The sequence below is a fragment of the Bombus vancouverensis genome, chromosome 11, assembly GCF_051014615.1.
Source record: "Bombus vancouverensis nearcticus chromosome 11, iyBomVanc1_principal, whole genome shotgun sequence".
In the NCBI taxonomy this organism is placed as follows: Eukaryota; Metazoa; Arthropoda; class Insecta; order Hymenoptera; family Apidae; genus Bombus; species Bombus vancouverensis.
Window position 1 is genome coordinate 10,864,841 of NC_134921.1, and position 26,939 is coordinate 10,891,779.

At 36.0% G+C, this 26,939-nt stretch overlaps 1 protein-coding gene across 4 annotated transcripts; it reads left to right on the top strand.

Annotated features, from left to right (window-relative positions):
• Elk (Eag-like K[+] channel) lies at positions 1–26,719 on the top strand. 4 transcript variants are annotated; one of them, XM_033330262.2, is made up of 16 exons: positions 1–239; positions 2,111–2,221; positions 17,002–17,235; positions 18,107–18,238; positions 18,842–18,969; positions 19,139–19,367; positions 20,774–20,937; positions 21,546–21,759; positions 23,104–23,283; positions 23,510–23,709; positions 23,976–24,225; positions 24,310–24,572; positions 24,889–25,037; positions 25,102–25,270; positions 25,343–25,715; positions 25,934–26,719. In XM_033330262.2, the coding sequence occupies exons 2-16, from the start codon at positions 2,146–2,148 to the stop codon at positions 26,143–26,145; spliced, it is 2,973 nt and encodes a 990-aa protein (XP_033186153.1). In that variant the 5' UTR covers positions 1–239; positions 2,111–2,145; the 3' UTR covers positions 26,146–26,719. The 4 variants fall into 4 exon arrangements, with proteins under 4 accessions (XP_033186153.1, XP_033186154.1, XP_033186155.1 ...); XM_033330263.2 differs by having other exon boundaries at positions 25,114–25,270; XM_033330264.2 differs by having other exon boundaries at positions 18,107–18,220.
• The last annotated feature ends 220 nt before the right edge of the window (positions 26,720–26,939 follow it).

Genomic DNA, 26,939 nt, shown 5'->3' on the forward strand with positions numbered 1-26,939 from the left:
CCTCGGCTCGGTCAGTTATGCGAGTACCAGCAAACGTTCCGCGTGTTTCCCGATTTCTTCTGTAATGTCGCGATAAAGCCTCGAATCAGTCGTAACGGGACGAATACGTGATTCTCCTGGAACGTGTTCAGTGCACATTAGTGGGACACCTAAAGCAGAGGATACAAAAATAGGTGTAGTGTTTACGATACAATGCCTAATATGTTCTGCCACTGAGGTAGAACTTTTTTCTCGATAAGGTCTGTATCTGTCACTGATTCTACTTGCTAATTTCAATACTCGACTATTTGCATGCAAATTGAACAACAAGATGCAATCTTTTCCGCATACATAAACGTCATTTTAAACGAATCACTGCTTACCCTAGATTCCTTTGTCATAATTCTATAAGACCGTGTTTTGTGTCTAAAGACTAAAATGAGCTTCGTAAAACTGTACCTAGTAGCTTGAAAATGTTGAAACGATGGCAGTGTTGTTCGATCTATTAGGTAGCAATCGGTAGATACGTGTCGTAACCGATGTAAACGGTGATACTTGAACAAAGGATCCCTAGAAAGTAGATATTTTTTAGAATGTTTCGAATCAATTCTTTTAAAACATTACGCTCAATTTTTTTGTAATGAAGTGAGTGTCTGAACAGAGTCGTTTGGCAAATAATTCTATTTTGCACAAGAGGATAAACACGTAATGAATATATCCTATACCGCATCCTCTTCTCACACCTGTTACATTGCCCGAATCGCTATACGGATATATAGATTTGCTTTATAAATCAATCACACCTGTTTTGCGAATAAATGAAATGCTAGCGTTCCATCTTGTTTTTAATTTTCTCGCAAAAAGAAGCAAATAAATTAAATCGCACGTTAATCTTTAGACGGGTTATTTTATACAAAGCCGTAGGTTAATTGCACTTGCTGGCAAGCAAGTCAAAATGAATGTTTCCACGCTGAATAATGACAAAAAGCGCAGAAACGAGCATTAATGCTTAATTGGTTTGCTATGCGTTTTTAATATAATTCATATATATATATATATATATCGTGTTTCATTTTAATTCTTCATTCGCGAATCATATTATTGTTTATTTACAAATAAATAACTCGCCATTAAAAATTGACATCCCCTCTCCTTTTGATTTATCCTCGTTGAATGGAATGAACATTATTTCCAGCGTTCTCAGAAATAATCGAAGAGTTATATCGAACCTGTAACCAAATTTTAACTCAGTATGTAGAATATGTTTCGATGGTAGCCGCGTTTAAGATACAATGTTATGATACGGTGACATGGTATCGCGATAATGTAAATACGAGATTCCCCGTAAACTACATTACTATAATTATAAATTAACGACCCGTATCCATGGATAATTCGAATGAAAGAAAAGTACAACTTCAGTTGGATTAATTCCAGAAATCACAAATACCATTGAAGAACGTGAGTAACAATAGAACTGTCCAATAATGAAAAGCTATGAATATCACCGACTTCCACGCTTTTCAACGAGATCCCTGTTGCTGCAAATGCATTTCTGCGTCTACTCATAAAATTACACGAACGAGGAACGTGTGTGGAATTTCCTGTCAAAAAATATACGACTATTTCACGGCTTTCAAAAACATAATTTGCGCGTATATATCTGAAACGAAAGAAAAGATTAAAGTCACGCTGAAAAGAACCACAGAGAATCGCAAAGATCGACGTGTAAAAATAGAATAAGAAAAAGATCGAAGTACATATTCTGTACAAGCTGTGTGGCCGCTTTCGGAACGTGTTAAATTAAAACTCTTGTCTAAAAATAACTTCATTCTAGTTTGCTTAAACCGCAATCATCTATCACTGCAACTACCGCACTACACGCAATCCTTTATTTTCATTGGACCACTGACCTACCTATCGAAGACTCAGACCTTTTTTCCTCATGCATATATTCCTAAGCTTTAGGCACGCTTATGCATAAAGCACAAACGATCTCAAGCTTTATATCCGAATATGCGCATTTACATTTTACGTATGTATAAGTGTGTGCATACATGTCGAGCGCATAATTGGTGCAAGAATATCGCATGACTTGGACTGAAACAAAATTCTCTTCGCTATTTTACAGATTCGAGCGCCTGACAGCGCGGCGGGGCGGCCCCAATGCCGGTCAGGAAGGGCCTCCTCGCCCCACAAAATACTTTCTTAGATACTATCGCCACTCGTTTCGATGGAACCCGTAAGTATATTCAACAAAATCATCTGATCAAATCAGCTTATTCAATTATTTAGAAAATAGACGAATTGAAAAGCTTCAGTTACTCGTACACGAGTTATGCAAGTTGTCAGTGTTAATAGACGTGTTTGCTTCTTGATACACGTAACGAGTTTAATTGAAAAGTAAATTTCAGAAATCACAAGTTACGCGATTATGCCATTTCACAAAAAAGATTATGAAATTTCAGAGAGATGTAACTTAACGCCGTTTACTTATTCATCCGTATCTCGCACGCAATCGAACTAATATCATTAGCGGAATTTTATAAGTCACGAATCACGGGCATTAATTAACTGTATATAATTCTGTAAACAAAACAAAAGATAAAAATCTGATTATAAAGTTTCATACGAAACATATCTTAGATCCACGTTTATGATATCACGTAGTCCAAATACCGACGCATGGTAGTGTATATAGAAAATATCTATATTAAAAGTATGAAGATATGTCTCGGACAAGATGGATTGACCCGAGCATAGCTGCAGGAAAATATTATATAATAGAATTCCAACCACGTAACAGAAGCACATACACATAAGCTTTTTAGGGGTGCAGAGGAACGAACGTAACATCGTACCATTCGATTAGGCTCAATCCTAACGCTCCAAGGCGACCCTCGTTTACGCGTCGTTGGATTAAAACGAAACGATTTGTCAATATAAAAAGTCTTGAGCGGGTCTGGTGGTTTGCGAAAAGGAACGCAACGCGTGATCGATTACCTGTGTACTGTCATTCGATCAGACATGTATATATATACACATATCTATCTTTCATCGAGACGTTTCGTTTGAAGAAAGAATTTGAAATTTAAAACAATGTCGAACTATATCTGGTTATATAAAGTTTCATAGGTTACAACGTGTTTGCCTTTGTCTTATCGCTTCCGCTTTCCGACACGGTGTTTAATAAGTTCAGACTATCGGCACGTGTCGCTATTTACCAAACGCTCGATCAAGCTGCAAATTAATACAGAAGAGTCTCTCGGCACATATTTGCCGCGCCTATTGACGTTGTCGTCGTTAATTCGTATATCGATATTATGCCTAGCAATGTTAATGACGCGCGAAACCGAATTGTCTCTGGTGTATCGGAGCCCTTGTAAACTTTCATCGTGATAACCGTCACGTGAGAGTGCGCACAGTTTGACAGCAATTCGCAAAATAGTAGAAAGAAGGAATCGAACGAGATCATCTTTCGTAACATTGGCTATTCCGTAGCTTCCCCTGAGACACCAACTTGATTATCTTCGACCTCTCCCTTTGTCGTATAAAGATAAAGTTCTTGGATATAAGAGAAAAGTAATCTAAACTGAACGTGTCGTCAGTGCCTTGACGCGATCCCTTGTCTTTAACTTCCGACTTTCGATAAAACAAACGAGTGCTTACGAGTCGCTTGCGACAGAGTGGTAGACCAATAAGGATTAAAAGCTACGCGTTTACGGTTGCTGTTATTAAAAAACACGTGGACGATTAGCGTGGTGAAAAGAGCCGCGTACGCTGAATTTGACGCACGATCGCATATTTGAACAATAGCATCCTGCAATCTTCTGGAACGAGTTTCGCATTTAAGATCAATCGCTTAGGCTCCCTAGAGGCATTTCTTGGGAAAAGATTCGTGCAATGGATACGAAATTAGAAGCCCGCCGATATACTGATAGAAACTTCGGGCCTACGAGCCAAGGAAAACTAATTACGAGAAAGGAGCTACGAATCGTCGTCATCATCTTCGTAAGAGAATTACAGGAAAGTTACGTCCTAGGAAAGTAATGGAATCGCATCTTTTCCCTCTTTCGAGATGCTGACGAAATTGCATTTCTATCTATCTAACTAATCCTCGGCGGTGCAGTTTGATTTAATTGAGGGGTTTAAATCGGCGACATTTACTTTCGACCAGATAGTGTACATATTACATACACGTATTTGCATAAGCCGTTATTTCCAAGTCTTAAAACGTGCCCCACTCTTCCATACATCGCAACACTTGCGTAATATTGTACTAGCATCTGCGTAAGAATTAATTTTACGGTAACACACAGTCCCTAGGTCTAAGACGATTAAAACTACTTAACGTATTAAAACAGGAAACTCCATTTTCATTCTGGCACTTGTGAACCATAAGTTGGAGCCGTGGATGTTCATACACTCGTGGAAAATTTTAAAGTGTAGATACATATAATATAGGTATAAAAATTAGATCCGTATAATATGCATATGATATACAGGAAAAATAAGTAATATTTAAAACAGCTGCGAGTACGAAACGTTCAGCATAGAAACAAAGTTTCTTACGTTATTTTAACCCGTTCGTTTCAGTGTGTTTAATACAGCTTTTTCGAATAAAATGATCCTACAAACTCACATTCAGAAAAAGGGGATATATCTCGTTTTGCGCTTAACACGACACACAGTGGTGAGAATTTGTATAAAACTCCACGGTAAGAGGAATAAAAGCAGGTAGTGTAAGTAGGTAGTTTTTCAATTTGTACAATATTACCAGGATATTTCCCATTCCATGTTTTCCGTAATGAAAATCCATCTTCGAGATAAATTCGATCTGCTCGATCACGCGCCAAACTATGTTTGCGTTAGTTCAAATAACTTAGAGTACCGATCAAGCATCGGGCACTTGCTTGTTTACCACACTTGCGAGGCGATCGTGTCGTTATAGTGCGATGCTTCGTCGCTTCAAGAGGATACGACGACCCTAGAATTATGCTATTACGCTCGATCTTGGTGTTCCATCAAATACTACAGTTTCTCTACAAACTCGATTTCTCGCCAGAAAACGCAAACAGTCTGTGTTCGCTTCTTCGTGAAATAATTAGTAGAAATAATAGCATCGTTAAGACCGAAACACTTAACGACGTAATAGTATCTGTCATTCAACTTGGTCCGAAAAAATATCGTGGTATTACGTAAATGAAGTCTGACTTTAAAGATTTAGGACAGTTATTATATCAACTTGGAAAAATTATAAATTAACGATCTTTTAAATTATAATGGCATGCCCATTTAACTTGATACTTGGTGCAACGAAGAAAGCAGTTAATTAAAATATTATTTTTTACTTTAATTTTAACTTAAATTTACTAGAAAATTCATGTAATTCAAGGATCATAATTAACGTGAAATAGGTATCGAAGTTTTATTAAAAATAAAAAATAAAATATTTTTAAAGGAGAGCGCGCATGCCGAACATTTAAAAGAATAAATTTTTCACGGATATTACAGATTGATCCGAAGGATTTCAATCAGGTGAGAGATCGGTGAAAAAGAAAATGCGTTTGGATGGAAGTTCGTGACATTCCCATTGTGAACACGTTGATTTCGACGGGAGAAAAGGGAAATAATTGCTCGTTAACGACATTCGAAGTACCTATTCGAGGATATTTTTGGCACTCTCTTTCTTTCTCCGAGCGTGTTTGGCGCATCGCCAACTGGGGTAAAGGATGGTTGACGACTGTTCAAACACTCGTTTGTCTTTGCTGACCAAGACTCATGGAGGACCGATCGGAATATTCGTTTTAGCAAAGATTTTTTCACGTCTATCTGCATCTTTTTTTTATCGATTCAAAAGAACTACTTCAGCGAAAAAATTTCACCTTATACAAGAGGCAACGGAAAATATCGCGTTATCGAGTACGTTCATTTGTCGTTACGTATAAACGTATGTATATGTTGTATCAATTCAAAAACCAGCAAATCTATCCAGTTTAACGACCGTGTATATTCGTATACGCACCAATAGCCAACCGTAGAAGCCTTTGAAAAGGTTTTCGGTAAAAAATTGAACTTTGATCTTTTGTATATGCAAATGCTCCGATACGAAGTATATAGTTATTTCATTTTATTTTTTATTCAAACTTAAAATAATTTTCAACAGCGACGATGTATAGGGAAACTTTCATGCAAGTTCAAGTATAGCGAACTCCGTGACAACACGGTGTTCCAACATTCAGTTCGCAAAGATGTACAACCCTCTTGGCCGTGGAATATGAATATCCCCTAGTTTTATTACAGAGTCCGTCGACCCCAGACAGGGCATAGAATATTAATCTAACATCGACGCCGTGAAAATCGACGTTGTTCCCTCCCTTACGTACATACTTGCTTACAATCTGATTCTGATAAATTCAACTAGACGTTCGAACGAAAAAAATATTCGACTTCTTATCTGTTTCTTTCGTTTTCCATTTCCTTTTGTTCATTTTTGTAAATTATATCAAATCAAATTTTATAACACTTCGACAGTAGTTTTGTTGTAATTCTAATCAGAAAGAAACCCTTCTTATCTCTGCCTCGAGAATATCCCTTTGCAATATTTCTACAAATACGTTCGTAAATTATATATATATCAATAATTATTCTAATAAATATATAATCCGTAATTCTGGAAAGTATTTCTCGAACCTCAGATGACAAATAGTCTATATAAAATTTTTGTTCGACGATACAATATGTTACAGTATATCTGAAGGATCTGAAGGATTTTGTCCTGAAAATCCCTGCATACAATACACAAGTAACATTGTTGCGCAATTTTGCTAAATTTCCTTGACCCGAAATATATGATATTTCCCTCTTACAAGAAGTATGACGGAAATTAATTTCACTTTCTTCGATGTAGAAAAAGCGCTCTTGTATTTTCGCTTGAAATGAAAGGATGTTTTACATTTTGGAAGAAACGCTTCATACAAGTTACAGAAAAAAACTGCTTTGTTTTGCGGAAGAAAATAGCCCATCAAAAACGACCGAGTAACAATAAGTGCTGAGTGGCGAATAAGTGGGAAATAAGGGAGGTCAAAAGAGAGCTCCTCTTTGTACGGATGGCCTATTTATTATCCTAGTGATTATCATCAATCATTTGCTTAATATCATTCCTCGGGAGAAAAAATTAATGATCATCTTGTACCGAAGGAGGAAAACAATTTTATAAGAGACGGCTGGAAACTTGCAAACAGCAATTTTTCCAGTGACGTGTGATTCATCTATTACCTCTGCGTCGCTTTTGCTTCTCCCTCGCAGACCCTCAAGCAAATTTCCAATGCATTCATTATGAAAATTTTTATTAGTTTCGATGCTCCAACTATTCAACTATGGAATTATAATGAAAAATACTTGTTACTTAATCTTCGCAACTCGTACAAAGTGAATCCCATCAACGATAATTAATCAGGAAAAAAGAGTTCAATTAATAACTGTTCTTGCATCGTAAGGGTATCAAAACCGTGCAATATTCCTACAAAAAGGAAGAAATGGAAAATGTATGGAAAAAAATACATATATGTATCTCTTTTTTTTAACGATTTGGTTCGTAACACGCAGCTTAAGGGTTAGTATTTACGAAAATTACCTTTCTCCTCTTCTGTATCGCTACACAACGTTGAAACCCGTTTCTCTGAAGTAGTAACGATCGAGTAAACGCCAGACAGAAAGTAGAAGCACGTGACACTGCTTATTTAGCAACGATCTCTAATTACGACAGAAGCATGAAAAACGAATGTAAAAGTTAACAAGAAGAGCGTACAAAAGTACGAAGGAATTAAAAACGAAACTTCATTCAATATTTCTGACAGTTTCGAAATTCTATGTGAACGCTACTTCTCGACCGGTATACGAATATTTCAAACCACTATACATACCTGTCACGACATTTATACGCGCGTATAACAGCGACACAACTTGCATACACTTTCATCGAATTCGAAACTGCATATCACAGTATGACCTCAAAACATTCCACTAATAGTCAGGTTCTTCACAGATAAATGCGTCAAATGACAAGCGTTTCCAACAGACTTTTGTATCTATTATACATATATATATGGTGTTTGTAATAAAAATACTACTACTGCTACTAATGAAGTAACATTCTTATAGTTAAGAGGCTTAAGAATTCTTAAAAAAAAAAAAGAAAAGTAAATATAATTGTGAGTTAAAAAAATGTTAAACACCTAACACGTTATGTAAGTAACAAGTTATGTACATTTTGGTAAAATTTTATTTTGTAATTTCTTGCTGCTTCTTTTTACGCGTAATAATATTATTTATTAATTTATTAATTGTCGAAATTTCTATCGAAATTCAAACAATTGAAAACCTCGTGGCAAATACATTTCCGGGGCTAATGTTTTTGTTACGATACGAGCCTCTCAAAAGCTCTCAATTGCTATCGATTTGGCAGCTTGTACAGGGGCGCGTAATTCCTCTACGTACTAAGAATTAATTGCAATGTAGCGTGGGGCTATGGTAAATTTCACAAGCTTCGCAAGTGGATAAGCATGTAACTTGTCTAGCAACTGTGTTCAAAGTTAGGATTGATACGGAATATTGGGTAAATGAGAATTCGTACGGATACGTAAGTCTAAAGGCGAATCAACTTCTGAAGACAAAACTAGCTAGAATCTCGTGCAAATATATATAGTGTGAATGTATCCTAACATAAATTACAAGCGACGTGTGAGTAAATATTGTAGTCCATCTTTAACTTGTAGGTTACGCTAACTGCGTGATATTCTTGCCGCGAGGGAAATTTAGGAACTTTCATGAAAGAAGCCTACGGATCCATGCTAAACGTACATTTAAATGCTCGGCATATTTTCAAATGAAATAGTCGAATTGTTATGAAATTTTCGTTTATTTTGTAAAGCTTTCAGACCTAACAATGACATGTCCTTTTCGTTTTTCGATATTCCTTTCTATCAATAAGGTGACATTAAGAAATAAAAAAAAAAATTCAGTTATTGATCGGCGCGGCGATACCTAATGATTGTACAATATCAATGACACTTATCTTATCGTGACACTCAACATTGCGAGTAAAAGTAACGACGCAGGGCGTTTCCCAGAAAGACACATACATTTATCGATTTAAGTTATAGTCTTTGCTCAATGAAAGTATATCTAACCGCATAAGTGGTTCGAACAGGAATAAATCGTTTATGGTTTACGCCGTTTATGGTAATAAAACGATATTGCATAGAAAATGAGACAACTAAGAGGCAATTACAGAACATTGTTTCTCCAAATGTGCCACGGTTTATGAGCAACGAGGAAATCGTCAATTATCGTTTCATTTCTTCCATAAAACGCATTCATCGTTCAATAAATGAAAATCCTTTCAGGATAGTCTTAAATGAAAAGACGGTGGGCAAATTTTTTCAAAAGGTATATGGTTAAGCTACTCGATAGGAAAGCTTAATCGCTTCATATTCCGGCCCGAGAAAGGTATTCTAAAGCAAAGGGAGACCTAACTTGTGGGGTAAGAGAAAATATAGCAGACACCATCGAGTGAATAGAAATCACCCTTTATTTCAAATGGTGTTTCAAAGAAAATTTCACTGTTACTTTCCTTTCTCTGTTTTAACTACATAGCTTTGTTAATAAAGAATAATGTTTTTAAATGATATATAGTAACGAGCATACAGAAGTCTGGCAAAAGTACTTTGAACGCTCAAGATGGAAAACTTTTCTGAATATATTATGTATGTTATACAAAACTTTTTGAAATTTCATTAACACTGTAATTATATACGACTAGCGATATTATAAAATTTCTATATTACATTATAAAACTTAAAACCAATCTAAAAATGAAAGTTTCACTTTAATGAAAGTTAAGTTTAGCGATCCCACTAAATGTCGTTACTTTTAATACAAAGGGTAATTAACTGTATAAGTAATTTCGCCATTTCAAACTCTATCTAACCTAATTCGTAATTATTACTGGAAATAAATATTCGAACGCCGTTCTACATTTATTCTCTTCGAAGCAGAGGAAATGTATTTTTAAATCTCATACTAGAGAAAAGAAACGAAAATAAAACCTTTTACGATATAGTTAGCTAAATGCTTATATGTTCACCGGTCTATACTCGAAGTAAGACGAAGTAAGTGAAATTTTATTAAATTATAAAGTGAAGATGATATTTGAAATCTCATCCAGTTGCTGTTTCCACGGGACATACTTATACAAAGGCAAGTATTGGAAAAGATACGTCTCGTAAGTGGGCCAGTTCTTTGCGTCTAAGGGCAATTGGTTTCTGGACTATATTGGACTTTTGTGTTTCCATATTCCGAGGGAAAGTTGCCTACCCCTGGAGAGACTTTTGCGAAATGAACCAATTTAAAGCACGGAACAAGAATCTAACCATTCCATTTGCTTCACAATTCCACGTATTCGAAATTTTGTAGAAATCTGATTAAGGGGAGCGGTACACTACGACCTTAGTGGAAATTGCTAAGTTATCATCGTCAGCGACCTCAATCATGGGTGATAAAGTTCCACTGGTAATGAGACTCTCGGCCTTCCTCGTTAAATCGCATCGAAGAACGAAGAGTATAAATATGAAATGTCGTTTCTAGTCGTGCAAATGTTTTCGACAAATTTCCAGTATAGATCATCTATAGAGAACAACAGATAAAAAGTTCCTTGTATTATTTATAAGATCCCTATGCTATATATATACATGATCCTGAAACAGAGGCCCCCACTATGAAAAAAACGAAACGTAACACGAAGATTTTTCTTAGATACAGAGAAGATGTGACTCATCTTACAATGGAGGTCGACCTTTGTCACAATCCTTTCAAGAATATTACGTCCGTAACAATACTTGCAATTTTACGTGATTACAAAATGTAACTGATCTCGTTCAAAAACAAATTAAAACTCTCCTTTCCTCTTCGAGAAGAAAAAATAATTCATGTTGAATCTTTAAATACAAAGTTGGATTAATTGATCGTGTTTCGATGATTCGAACTGCCGGCATCGATAATACACGGCGGGTTTATTCGATTAAAGTGAAAATAATGTTAGTTTTATGGATATAAAAGTGAAATAATTTACCACGACGTAATTATTTTATTTAATCCAATTCGATACTTATTACGTTGTACGATTGTATCCACCATCTTCGAAGTTTTTCCGTATCGGAGAAGGAAATCGACATTGCTTCCATACCGCCAATTCGATATAAACGACTACTTTTTCCACGGGGAACTCTTAACTGTATCGAAAACGAGTCGATATAATTTACTGCTAGATTTTCTCTACCTTGCCCGATCCGCACCGTAATTTCAAGTTTGATTGAACCACTTTCTTGTATTTTCTACAATTAATGTCGTATCGGAATTGTATTGGATTCATCCGTTAAACGTTCAACTGCTACGGTCTTACCTGTTTTATTACGAAGAAACAGTCCCATCGAAAATGTTACACGAGCTGTAATCCATTAAGACTAAAAATGAAAAAGTGATGATACTCGGAGAAACGTATGAAACGCAAGTTTCCCCTTTATTTGCAAATACTTTGACAGAGTCCATGATACGTGATATAAAGCATAAGGTCGACATGTTTGAATAATGCCATTTAATCCGCAATGGCCACGATATCGTCATAGTTAAACATAAATGTGAAATTTTCATTACCACGCGAACATGATACGTTCGACACGTTCCTAAATTTACAATAAAGTATCACGTTTTCTTAATCCCTTTGTGAACTCAATCTGTTTGTTTTACGAATGAATTTTTATTAAAAGGTTAATTAAAAGGTTACGCTTTAGCTCTTGATGCGATCCTTTGAATATATATGTAAAAGTATATAAAATATCCAAGATACAAAACCCTCTATAATATTTAACAGATAATTCCATTCCTTTAATTATAGATATTTATAAATATTTCAATTTGCACTCCACTTATGAGGTCTGCAGCAAAATTAACATTCAGCGTCATCAATTCGTGCGTTTCTCTCATGAGGCGTCACCTTGATGTGTAGTGTCGGATTGTGTTGTTTATCTTTGTAGGAAAATTAATTCCTAAAAAAAATTAATCTTTCTATCGATTCACTATAATATTAATTATCCAAACGAACAATTGTGTTCAATTTGTTCCTTCCTCAAAATACCTGTTCTTTTTTTTATATAAAAGTCAATAATAATATGCAATTTAGTTGACTTCAAAATACGGCATTTTCATATGTCGATATGAGATACATCATAAACGTAGATTGCAATAAAATTGAATGTACAATACAATATATCTATCTTTCATACTTTTCTTCGTTTCTACCATCATCACCTTTACTTCATTCCACTTCTCTGCAAAAACTATACAGGAATCGGTATTGTCGACGCATCCAATTGTTTGTCAGGAATTTCGCGCATTTTTAATTATTCAAACAATGTGCGCTATATTTTAAAATCGTACGAATAATTATGGCAGACCACCCTTAATAATAAGGGCAGGATAGATTATAAATATAAAACGAGGAGAGTTAAAATTAAGATCTAAAAACGTGCATTATATCTACAAGTACAAAATATCCAAATCGTCTTCAAATAACGTAAACGTTAAAAGCATATAGCTGGACGTAACTTTAGCTGAATTAATCACAATAGCTACGGTAACACGTGTGTCGTATCCATTTAATTATTCTGCGGTTACTGGGAAATATGACTAACAACTTACGATGTAGTTATCGCTTTTCAATATGAAAACATGAAAATTTCCATGCTCTCTTTCTCTCTCTCTCTTTCTCTCCTTCTCGCTGAATACGCTTGCGGCTTGAAAAATATCCTCTGACCATTTGATTGAGTTTTAAATCACGGTTTTTTATCGATTTATCCTGAAACGCAACGTATCATATCGTTCTTACCGCTTCAAATTTGTGCATTCACGTTCAATGATATTAGGGCGCATAATGGTCGCGTACGAAACACGATAAACGACCTAGATTATGTGGAAAACGACTGGAATTTTAGTTTTACGTAGATAACGGTTCAAAACATAGAGTAAATTTTAACGAAAACGGTTTGCAAGAATTATAGAACAAATGATAATTATACATAATCAACGAGGTTGATAGAAATATGTGGATTTTCTATAGCTGGAAGTTTCAAACGATGCAACGATTTTTTAAAATTTTATGAATCTTCTAACGATTATTCAGGTTCCTAATTGCGCGTAAATGTTCTAATGGCTGTGAAAGGAGGCTGGTATATTGTGCAAAAGTGGCCGGAAAATTATTTATATAAAAAAAGCACATTAGGAAGTTTCTGAAAACAACGCCTGTAACCCTACGGTAAATCTATAGGTACCAGGTGTATTTTCTAATAAACTACTTGAGGTATTATGAAATTTTTATCGATATCGAGAATGTAAAAAGAGCTATCATAATAATCCATTCGAACGTAGCTAATAATAAGAAAAATGATGACTGAAGCTTCTGACATAATGTACTCTTTTTAATTATTTTAACTCGTTCGTTTTTTTACAGTGCTTACTAATTAATCAGTTGAAGATAATACCATATTTAAAGATAACTGACCATTACACGGAAAATTGAAATCCCACTCGGGATAAAACAGCGCTTCCTATTTCATAACGGTTTAATTGCCCCTGAGTACGTGCTTATTTTTTACATTTAATTAACACCCAAGCGTAAGAAATACATAATATGCACCAAATACACGTTCATAATCTCTGGAACCTACATACAGAGAAAACTGGCGATAAACAAACGTTCGAGATATTCGCATAGTCGAATATGACTCTCGCATATTCGACAAAAGCAAGCACAGCCTCTCTCCCTGTTTGTTTTTCTCGATGCAGATTTTCTCCCATGCATAGCTACCATCATAAAATCTATATTTATTTAAAATGCACTTTTCATGGTCTACTGCTATTTTTACCGTGCTCCTTCGTTATTTACGACGTTCGGTTTATTTACTAGGATTACGAGTTTTTCCTCGCACGAATTTAGAAAACTGCAACAAACTCCTATTTACATACGCGTCCTTGTATCGTCATCAAGCAACCTTAAAGACAGCCGTGTCTCTTGTTGCTAGCGATCCGTCAACGTGCGAATTCTCATTCCTTAGAACAAAGAATAGAAAATTTTTCTGGCACTAATTCTATGCTCCATATGTTCCTAAGCGTAAGCAAGACAATCGACTCCATTAGTCTTTGTCAAGATCCGACTGAAACTGTAGCGTGTTACGCTGCTTTTAGCAACTGATGCGATGTGATCGTAAACCCTGTCGTTCTCGTAGCCGACAGTTTGAACGTGTTAGTGTACCTGTGAATAGTACAGTTGGAAATTCGAACGATGATTTCGTATTACGCGTATACGTATGTACATGTTTGTGTACCTGCGTACAGCAGAACTGCAAACTCGAGAGACGATTTCATACATATTTATTAGAAATAAGTAAACATAGCCGAGGAGAAAGACACATGTAATAAGGTCTGTGAAGAACGTCCGTAATTAAAGAGGAACTGCGAATCCGCTGTGTCTCTCGCTTAATTATCCCTCTCATCCTGTCTGCGATCGTAGAAACGTTTGCTTTATACGATACTTCTATATATATCGGATATAATTACAATTTATCATTCCCATGACAAATGCGTAGAAATCCTGACGTTTTCAAAGAAGCATTGGCTCTTTAATCCTATTTTGAATCTTGATCAAACGTACATGTATTTTCTCGAATCAAAATTAGTTTGTAATTACGAATTCTACGAATTGCATTTATTTGCGCGTTTTTAATGCTGAGTTCTATGGTTAAAAAATGTCTTAGGTATAAAAAGTTGCGGACGAATTCAAGAGAATTTAATCTTAATTTTATATGGAAAATTCTCTTAAATCGTTAGAAATCTTTTTATACGGTGAAACGAGAACGACGTTCAGACATGAAAACTCGACTGCAGCAGAATTAAATCCAAACGAAATCAAAGATAAAGAACACGATGCGAATAAGAAAAGATGATAAGCAAATTAAAATAAATTAATATTTAAACTTTACCCCTAAATCATATTTTTATCTTACAACCCTTCGTAACTGAACTCCCTACCGAACATGTGACAATCACTATTTTCCACGCTGTATAAAGGGTGGCTTAATCGTCAATCACCATGATCCGTTAAAAAATTGCGCGAGATTGTTTAGACGTGATCGTTCACCGAAAAAAAAAAAAGTTTCTGTCCATGCATTTATCTCGAGTAATTCACCAGTATACTTTAATTAAAAATCCAAACTTAAATACACTCGTCGAGGAATTAATGATAATTGCAAGAAGATGAAATTGGACCGAACCCCTTTGATAAACAGACAGTCATTGATTTTATTTTGAAGAAACAAGGAAGCGTCGGGAGTTGAAGTCTCACAAAAGGCTGTGGGAAGATGAAAGTGTTTCAGGGGTGAGCGTAATATTAAAAATAGCACCGTCGTTACCCTGAAAGAAATTATGCGTGACGTCAGTGACGTTGACAAAGCTATTAACCAATGAACCACCATATGATGCAGACGTGCATTGTGTTCACGTAATCATCGAAATCTTGTTTACTTTCCTCAATTTCAATAATTGTATTCCGGAAGAACGTAGTGTGGCGAAAATATTTGAACGATTACGTATCTACACGTGTACTAATATGTGTGCTATATGAAACATTTTGAGACTTCATTAGCATCGTAATCAATTCGTCGTAATTATATCGATAACATTTAAACTCAATCTGAAAATCCACATAGAGATTACGAGATATTTATTGCAAACATATATACGTATCGTGATCTCTACGAAATATATCTACAATAAATATTTTGTAACCTTTGTATACATCTTTGTATTTGTTTGAAACTTTGTCAATGTGATTATGTTAATTTCACCTCGTTAAAGTGCAAGTAAAATTTCTAAATGTTTCGTATAACATACGCAATATAGTACTATATAGTACTATAGTAGTAATATAGTACTATAACTTTCGTCGAATTGTTTCCACCAACAAATTCGACGTAAACACACGTATCACTTACTTCTTTGTGCTTATTTAAAGCTAATCGACAGTTCAATCAGACTTCTCTTTTCTTTTTCGATTTTTCTTTTTCAATATGACGAAATTGCGAAATAAAGAGTAATCGAAAAAATAGACGCGATGTATTGAAAGTTAATTGGCAAGATCCATGTTCTCGCTAACGGGAAATAACAACAAACACATACAATAGAGGATACGATATAAATAAGTACAAGTTTTTCTGACAATATAACTGAAATTATTGTTTGCTTGCAAACATATTTTTGCCAGAAGTGCTGCTGTGTATCGCATACTCGTCACCATTTTATGCAAAATATATTCTTGGTCCAAATATCTTGTACCTTTTATTTGCATAAAAGCTTTTGCAGATTCGCGCATTCTGAGATTAAAACTTCTTTTTTTACTAATACCGTGCGCCATTAGTAACAAATGCTCGATTTAATGCTGCGACCCGATAATCCTTGTATTCAAAAAGATAATGTTCACGATCATGGAGAGACCTCTATTTATACGCGTCTTGTGCAACTTCGCCACGGGTAGCGAACGAACTGCGATTTAAAATTGTTTCGGCTCGAACATCGCAAAGTTCGACTACGACAGTCGCATAGATTTATACGTTAATCTGATTAATCTATGACTAATCATTACGTGTAACTAATATTTTCTTTTTTCGAGCAACCGTTACCCGATTTTCGTCTTCGAATCTCGCTGTAGCAGTAGCAGTAAAATTTATAAAATATTTCTTATGATGCACATGATGTATTCGTAAACGAATACTTTACTGACCTACTGTATACGCTCGACGTATGTAGTTTATAATAAAAACTCGAGAATAAATAGATAGTTATGTCGAAAAGATTAAATAGAAACCACGTTATTGTAGTTGTTTGCTTTAATGGAATATTCGCCTTTGTTCGCAGACAGCAACTTTGTGCTGGGAAATGCACAGGTTCCGTCGCTCTACCCGATCGTTTATTGCTCTGACGGTTTCTGCGAGCTGACAGGATTCGCGCGAGCGCAAATCATGCAAAAGGGTTGCGCTTGCAAGTTTCTCTATGGCCCGGAAACGAAAGAAGAGGAAAGAGCGATGATCGACAAGAGCCTCGAGAGCAAAACAGAGCTGAAGATGGAAGTCGTATTCTATAAAAAGACCGGTAAGCTTCATTCGTTCTTTCTTCCGCGTTAGAAAACGATCCATTTCAATCACAGACATTGGATTTGCCAAGCAAGGAATTGAGTGATTACCAACGTTTAGCAATCTAACATTTGGTTACAGAATGGAGATAACTCTCCTAATTAATGGTAATTCAAATTGATCCCTTAGAAACCAATTTGTGGAATATCCTGGCAAAACCAGGTTTCACTAAATATGACATATTACGCATGAATAGATTCGTTTTAACGCCCCAATAATTTATTATTTAATTACATCGAAATTATTTTTCGAAGTTATTACTGAAATTTTTCATCGTAAAAATCTTCGCACTGTACTTGATTTTTCAACGATGGTACAATACATAAGCAAACGTATAGATTGTAATTCATTTAATGAAAAATTCACTAAAAGATTCATAAAATTATTCATGTAAATATATTTTAATAAAATGTAAAAATACTATCTCGTGAATTGTATTCGCCGAGATTTAATATCAATGTTGCTACATGAAATAATCGTATGATTTATAATAATGGTGAAAAAGTGCGATTTAACGTTACTGGTCACAATGGTACGATGTAAATGCATGCAAAAATAACACAGGTGCAGCAGAATACATTTAATCAAGATAATCGATTGGATCAAATCGGTTCTATCGTGTTTGTACAACACCACCTGTCTATGTTTCCGATACGAGTTTTACTATTGGCTTTTTGCGTTCGAACCATTGACAGTAGAAATGAAAAATTCATAGCTAGAATTAAAAAAGAAAGGGAAAGAGAGAAAACAGAAAAAAAAAAGCGTTTTTGCTTATAAATTTCAGATGATCGACGTTTTAATCGAGATTTAGAATGCGACTTTGATTGCAGGAAGTCCATTCGACTGTCTGCTCGATATTGTTCCGATCAAAAATGAAAAGGGCGACGTCGTTCTGTTTCTGGCTTCGCATAAGGATATCACCCACACGAAGAACCTTCAGCTGTGTGAGTTGCACGATAGTGGTGAGTTCTAGCCCAAGCTTCGCTGCTGAACCCAGTCTGACGAAACGATTTTCTCTGGAATGCATTTCGATCGACGTGACTGATGAATTGCATTCCAAAGTATCCGAGCACGGACCATACATCGGGTATGGATTAAACGTTCCCAATGTACATACTTTTTCAACGTATCTAACGTTTCGTGCTTCTTACACCGCGATCACGCTACACGCTGCACGTAAATACCTAATGCAACGATTATTATGAGAGCAAAGACACCAAAGAGCACAAATCAGAAGCTTCCAATAGTTTGCTTTTCTTGTAGAATTTACGCGTAATGGCATTGCACGTGTTAGTCATTTACAAAATTGACCTAGAAAAGCTACGTATGTACGTATCCCATAGGAATGGGAGATATTTTTACGGTGTACGCTATTTTTTCCCGACAAAAAAAATTATCGTAGATCAAAGGAAAAAAAGTGTTAACCGATACGACGTTATCGCTTACATATAAATAATTAAATATAAATATACATTCTTCGTCGAGCTCCTTGATTGCATACAGCGTACAGTTTTAAACTGTACAAAGGGTAAAGTATATACGGCGATGGTACAATTATATTTCAGATGCAAATGGCGGTCTCGATCCAGAAGCGCCTCCAGCTAATTATGGCAGAAGAAGGAGTCGCGCCGTCCTTTATCAATTATCAGGCCATTACAAACAGGACAATAAGCACAAAATTAAATTGAATAATGTAAGTGCTGCCATTCCAGTTTTAATCACTTCTAAGAACAGCTTGAACCATTTCATTTACCTTGGAAACATTTACGTCTATATTTGCATTCACATTTAGCGATTCATAAAAATATCTGAATATTTACCTGCCACAGAAAGCTTTCACGTATCGTGTACTATTATTATAGAACCTTCTGCATTCCACTGCACCACCTTTGCCAGAATACAAAACGACGGGAATCAAAAAATCTCAGTTCATCCTAAGCCATTACGGTGGCTTTAAGTCTTGCTGGGACTGGTTAATACTCCTTGCCACGTTTTACGTGGCGATCGTCGTCCCTTTTAATGCGAGTTTCATTAACATCGATAGGCCTACGATGGTTAGCGACGTTGTCGTCGAAGCGCTCTTTATAACCGGTGGGTATCATTTCTCCAACTTATTTGTCTCATTCGGGACTGATTTAAAATATTGAAGGACCGAGGAGAGAACAGACCTTTATCGTAATCAGCCTAAAATCACTAATCAGAGACAGTTCGATATATCGATTGGCGATGCTTTTAAAGTAATTCAGCCAAAAAGGAACGCGAATGGTACTCTTCACATCCAATCGGTAATTCGAGAAGCTCGTTAAGTTCGAAAGCAACGATTCCTCGCTTCCCTGTTTCCAATCCGCTTTATACCTGTATTACAATCGTTGGTTTCAACTACTAGCTCCATTCAGTGCAATTTTCTTCGCGCGAATGCAGAGAAATTTAATTTAATCTCGATATATTTGTTTATTTATTCATATAAGACCAATATACAAAAGAAAACAAGAAGTTCTGCTACCGCGCTAGTAATATTGGTTTTATTTCAATTTTCGTGATGCAGCGAATTCCCCTTGAGTCAGTTTTCGCAAGTAATGCGACATTCGCTCTACAAACACTGAATTGATTTATATTCAAAGCGAATATCGAATAACGATGTCCAAAGTAAGAACTCTTCACTGGTGTTCGACGAGATCGTATCTCTTCGAGGATAGAAATCATAATTTTATTTGTGAGTACAATATAGGGCAGTTTAAACTTGTCCAACCTGATTTTCTCAGAACGTCCAGTCGAATAAAAAACCGTATTATGTTACGTTCACGTTATAATAAAATTTTCGTATTTCATATTTATATCTAGAAAAATATACTGATGAATTTTACGTAGAGAAAGTTAAAACATCCTGTGAAAGGAGGATTTTATCAGTTCCTCTCATCCAATTTATCTGTATTCGAAAACCTAGTATTCGTATGCATAACTTGATATGAAATTACTTGCGCTCGTTTAGCCAATTCGTAGATAAGTATGATGAGCGAATGTTGAGATAGAAATCCTGTTTGCTAACGAGATTAAAAGCAGTTCATCCTGCGGAAATAAAGTTCCTTAACGCGCTGCATTTTCGCGTCGAGAAACTCAATAAGGGAAGGGAAGGGATCGCGAGAGTACTTTGTCTCTTTGATCAAAACACAAACAGAGGTTCGATGTTTCTGCTCGCTAAAATTTCTATTCTGTGGTATGATCAAACTTTGTAGGATTAGAATTAATTAAAAAGTACAAGAGAGAAAGACGATAGGTCACGTTTTACATTTTTTACAGAGCAACAGTTTTAAGATTCGGTACATTGTCGAGCAATTTCGTGTTACCACAATCGTCTGTCTATTTCATTTTAAAGTTAAACGCGTGATTTTCACCCTTTTATCGAATTTTCCTCCTCCGATCTTCAATTAGAATTATCGAAAACGAAAGTAATAGTTAAACATTGAAAACAATAGTTAAAATCACACATCTTTCCGCAGATATCATTCTAAACTTTAGAACAACGTACGTAAGCAGGAAAGGTGAAGTTGTCAGCAACAGCAAAAGTATAGCCGTAAACTATTTAAAGGGTTGGTTTTTCGTCGATCTTGTCGCTGCTTTGCCTTTTGATTTTCTCTATGCTTCTGACGTTTACAGCGGCGAGGTGAGTAATCCGTAACTATTTCAAACTATTTAGATAGCTCGACCCTGAAACTTTTATACTACGCGTACTAACATACCCGTGTTGCACGCTGCAAGTTAATTTAAAATTGCCTTGTAAAATCCGTATCTCGATTGCGAATAATAAAGTTTCCTTTCTAACTCAAAATCTCTGGATGTCCTGTTGAGAAATGTAAGGAAGACACGTGTACGATACGCTATTTGTACATTTGAAAACGAGTTATGAATGAAGTTCATTTAGGGAAGGTCCGCGTATTATTAAATTGAACGACATACCGATTCCAAGCTTCGCGTTCTCTCCGGAACACGGCCACATATCAGCTTGAATCGAACGACATATCTCGACATGAATGGTACAATCTAGTCGTCGTGAGTCTATAACGTATGTACAAGAATACGTAATTAACGTCAGTTATTATCAAAGCGGATATTTAACATATGGAAATCCAACATCGATTTGCTACAATACTATTTTTTCGATAAATTAGTATGTACATATTTAGTATCGAAACGAATTACAACTAATATCATCGATCTAAATACTTCGATTAACGTATTTCATGTTTATTAATAGCGCATCTTTTATCATAGGAATCGGGACATGGTAACATTCATTTAGTAAAGCTGACAAGATTATTAAGGCTCGCGCGGTTACTTCAAAAGATGGATAGATATTCGCAGTACAGTGCCGTCATTCTGACGATGTTAATGCTTTTTTTCATCTTGGTGGCACATTGGTTGGCTTGCATTTGGTTCGTTATCGCGGAAAAAGAAAGGTTGAGAAACGACGATGATTGGGATCTCGGTAAGTTCGATCTTCATATAATAATATCATTTTTATAAGACGCAAATTCACGAAACTTTTACAGTTGAAGTTAAGTTCAATGAAACGCTTGAATATCTACGAGTCGAGATATAATCCCTTCCTCTTTAACATTTATATGGACAAAAGAATATTCGCGCAAAAAGGTAGTTGTAAATTTTCCTTAACAATTTTATACGTATTCTCATGAAAATCAATAGGAATATTACGAAATTGCTTTAGAAATTATTCTTTCCACCTTTTTGCGTCAATTCGCGTCTAACAAATAAAAATTCGCGCATAAAACTTTAAATATTAAAATTTCAAATTTATTTACGTGCTTCTTGCACAAACACATACGGTATTCGGCATTTATGACAGCTTTTTCACGTTTTCATACGGTTTTTAGTACGTCGTGGATCTGTATATTTTACATAAATAAGATAAGGTTCCGTTTATCGCATTACTGCACCAGAAATGTGCGAGTAACACGAGCGAGCGACTCTAGCGTGGAATTCTATTTCACCCAAGCTAGCAGGCGGAGTTTGTTAAAAAATCAATTCGTCGTTAGCAGACGTAACTTTTTATAACTTTAACCATCAACGCTGCGAACGATAGTGCTTTATAAAACAATTGCTCCTTTCCCGGGTCACGTTTATTACACTCTCTAATAACTGCATTATTGATCTTTTTAATACACTATTAAATTTTATTGCAATTTTGTGAAATGATCAGAATTTTCCAAAGATGCCTCCATAGCAGGGCAACGTTGTAACGTCGAGTATTTTACCGCTCGAATCGTTTAAAATAATATTTGATAGAATTCCAAGAAGAAGAAATAGGAAGTTTTGGAAATGTACGAAAGTCGAATCATCGATACTTATCTAATATATCTGATACATCGTAATGGGATATTCATCATGCGTGAACAGTTTAATTGCCTACGCAAGAATTAAGAATTAATTATTATTGCGTCTACATATTTAGATATACAGATTGATCTTGCATGATTCGATTCAAGGAATTTTGTTTTGGACAGCACTGCGTTCTAGATGGAACCGATGCCCGGAGAAAGTTGAAACTGTATTCGTATTGGTCTACAAACTTTTCTCTTACGGGAAAGTGTATCGCATAACTTAACTGCAGACGTTTGCCTCTAGGCACACTCTCGTAATACTACTGTTTAATACACTACTGTTTAATCCGTTCGCGTAAATGAATAATATCCGATTAAAAAACTCAAAGAGAACATACAAGGCAATTATATCAACGTGACAATTATAGATCTATTTGATAGAGAATGAACTACTGACATTCGAATCGACTTTGATCGGACGCATTTTACAGGCTGGATTCACACACTGGCAGAAAGGCTGAAAATCTCCGTGGAGAACGTAACGCACGCGGAAAGTTACATCACAGCGTTGTACTTTACATGCAGTAGTTTAACATCGGTAGGATTTGGAAATGTGTCAGCCAATACATTCTCCGAAAAGTTCTTCTCCATTTGTACGATGCTCATTGGTGGTCAGTAATCATCATTGATCAATATGTTATATATTATTCCGTAAGGATTATCAATTAATCATTCAAGTTAATTAACCAAGTATTATTAGTTGCGTATTTAATCGATATAAGAATTTGCATACACGTGTATTAGGGGGAAATAATATTAATTAATACGGAATAAACATTGAATGGAAAACTTACGATAGAAAATGTTTCCACATTGTACATATCGTGTATGCTACAGCTCTGATGCATGCCGTCGTGTTTGGTAACGTGACAGCGATTATTCAAAGAATTTACTCTAGAAGATCGCTATACCAAACAAAACTGCGGGATCTCAAGGATTTTTTCGTATTGCATCAGATCCCCGAAGAACTGAAACAGCGAATGCAAGACTATTTCCAAACTATGTGGTCTTTAAATCACGGTATCGATATACACGAGGTAAACCACGTAAACGCTATGATTCAAAGGCTTATAAAGAAAAAGATTCTTGTTCGCGTTTCTTCTTTTCCAGGGTACCAAAAGAATACTCTAACGATCTGTTGTAATACCTATGCAGTGTATCTCGATCTCTGTTATCTAAAAGATCGAAAAATCTGACAAGAGATTTTTATTATGAGCCTTTCGATTACGCTGTATCATATAAAATTGCCAAACGTATTGTAATTCACAATTAGTCACGATTACGCGAGACTTACTGCTTTTAGACCTTGAAACAATTTCCCGAGGAACTCCGGGGTGACGTTTCCATGCATTTACATCGCGAAATATTAAATTTACCGATATTCGAAGCTGCTTCTCAGGGTTGTCTCAAACTGCTTTCTCTTCGCATTAAAAATAATTTTTGTGCCCCCGGCGAATTTTTAATTCACAAAGGAGATGCACTCTCGTACATATATTATTTATGCAACGGCTCGATGGAAGTTGTGCAAAACAACATGGTCGTCGCGATTTTAGGTACGATATCACAGTGTTCGTAGTTTTGATTATATTCGAAAAACGAGGACCGAAATCTCACACGGTGTTTGATTTCGTTTAAAGGTAAAGGCGATCTAGTAGGTTGTGACATAAACGTTCATCTGCAACACGGCAGTAACGGTGGTGGAGCAGGTGGCGGAGGAGCCGCGGACGTAGTAGTCAAATCAAGTTGTGACGTTAAAGCGTTGACTTACTGTGATTTGAAATGCATAAATATGCATGGATTAGTCGAGGTACTTCGACTGTATCCCGAGTATCAGCATGAATTTGCAAATGATATACAACATGATCTCACTTACAATATACGAGAGGGATACGAAGCTGAGGTAACTATTAATATTTAATATCAGAGTGTCGGTAATTGAAGAGCTTTCTGAAAAATCAACCTATAAATCTACTTGTATAATAAATACCGCTCAAAACTATCTGGACATTTCCATACGTTTCTTGTAACAGTAAAATATCAAAATGTACAGATTAATCGCAAATTATCCACTGAAACAAACATTACGTATACTACCGTTTTATAAGCTCTGTTTCCATGAAGGTTCTGAAATCCGATATTCATATTGACAGCATGAAATAATAAGAGTAAAAACAAACAAAGATTCATACGAATGTTTCCTAATTATCTACCTTTAGCAAGAGTCAGATATGAACGGACCATCGTTAACGTTACCATCGATTAGCGAAGACGACGAAAATGTGCCTGACGAAGGGGAGACTTCACCTTTGTCACCACCAAATAAATCGCCTTTACATACGACGAGTCCCAGACATGCCAAGTTCAGGTGAGATTTCACCATATTTTTTCACTCTTAAGAAGTTCTTCAAATACCCTACATCGTATAATAGGGATGACTATAGAGAAGCAAGAAGAACCGGAAGAGGAGTTCTAGTAAGAGGCAGAGCGGCTCAGGTAATCGCTCAAGAATCAATGGAGGAACATATTCGAGGATCGGTGGAGAGACTCGACACACAATTTTCTACGTTACATCAAGACGTTGCCACGTTGAGTTACGAGGTAAATATTGCGGTAAACGTTCGTTCCACTCTCAACTGGTCTAACGTTCCCGATTGTTTCGTATAAAAATAGGTGAGGAACGCCATTCAAGCTCTGCAAATATTAGCGTGTTCGCCTCAAAGTAATCCAAATTTGCCAACGCCCGCGAGTCGTGGGAGTGGCGTTTTGGCGAGAAGTTCGTCTCATCCGCCCGATGCTATATGTTGGGACCCACCTAGAAGAATGTCAGATGCATCCACGCAAACCGACTGGCCTGTGGATCTGTTCGAGTCCTGGATTCGAGCAAATCCTCAACGAGTTCTAAGGATCCTCGAACTCGATCCGGATACTCTTTTGAGACAACCACCGTCTCCTACACCATCGCCATCTTCTCCTCCGCCACCGCCATACGAGCCCTTGTCGCCTATTGTCGGGACACCGCCGCAATCACCGTCTCTCGCACAAGGTAACCATTCGAATTTAATTTCTTTTTTCACTTATTATCGAAAAATGTGCAAACGCTTAAAATATGAATTCTACGGGTATTCTTACAATATCGAACTTTTCGTCGTTGTGATTAGAAGGAATACAATTGCAACGAATAAGCGACAAGAACTGTAGAGTTGAATTTTTAGATTGTAGTCTTTTGAAAAGTTGTAATATACAGGAAAGTTATTGTTTCAGGAAACGCTGATTTCGTTTACGGTAATAATCATGGAGATCGACACATTCCTCGTTTATATAAACCAACAAACTCTACGTGGGATCGCGAGAACAAGTTATCGCACAGATTTAGTGCCGGCGATGCCGAGAACGCGTCTTTGTATCCAGCGTTTAGCACTTTGCGCCGACTTCCTGAGTCTCGATCGTTGAAATTCGATCCTTTTGATAGCTGAACGTTTCCAGAAACATATCAGGGTTATAAGCCTTAGAAGAACATGTAACCCAAGAAGGCAAAATGTTTGTACACGAGACAAAAGCAAAAGACAAATTTCATGACTAAAATAGAGCAACGAGAAGCAAAACCACTCATTTTAAGTGTTCAAATTCGTTCATTTTTTATCACCTGTATTTCGACTCCTATGAAATCTAGAATCAACAGTTTGGTCATTTTTTTACGAATTGGAATACTTGAATTCAATCGATAGTTAGCAACGAACGATCGACATTGTCTTCATCCCAAAAACAATCCTACGATAATTGAATAAATTTCTGTATAGTATAGCAATGATATAAGAATTTTTTACGACACGAAACATGTCCAAAGAGAGAAAAATGAGAGGATCGCCAGCATTGATAAGCTATAAATACACGTACGAGTATATCTATCTATAACCTTGCTCATCCGAGAGACATTTACATTTATTTAGGGACTCGACATCTCATCGTCTGATCCGAATCTCTAGAATGGAATGAATACGTGTACAATCATAAATTTTAATCTAAAAAATATATCGTATGCGAAGTGAATCGTTGGTACATTTTTTCATGATCTAAAAGATATTTTGAAAAGGTATTTTTTAACTAATTCCTATATTATTATCGAGGATGTTTAAAATTCGGATAACGATATAAAATATTGGAAATCTACTTTGTTTTATAGAAAATTTTTGCTTCTGTCATTCCAGACGCATACGTGTCGCTGTGATTGATTATACCTAGTTAGCAGAAACTATGTCGTTTATTTAAA

What these genes read in the sequence shown, in the direction of transcription:
- Elk (XM_033330262.2), top strand. Translation starts at nt 2,146, where the DNA reads ATGCCGGTCAGGAAGGGCCTCCTCGCCCCACAAAATACTTTCTTAGAT. An exon ending in CGAAGCGCTCTTTATAACCG is followed by an intron (nt 19,368 to 20,773) that starts GTGGGTATCATT and finishes ATCTTTCCGCAG; the next exon opens with ATATCATTCTAAACTTTAGA. An exon ending in CATGGTCGTCGCGATTTTAG is followed by an intron (nt 24,226 to 24,309) that starts GTACGATATCAC and finishes TTTCGTTTAAAG; the next exon opens with GTAAAGGCGATCTAGTAGGT.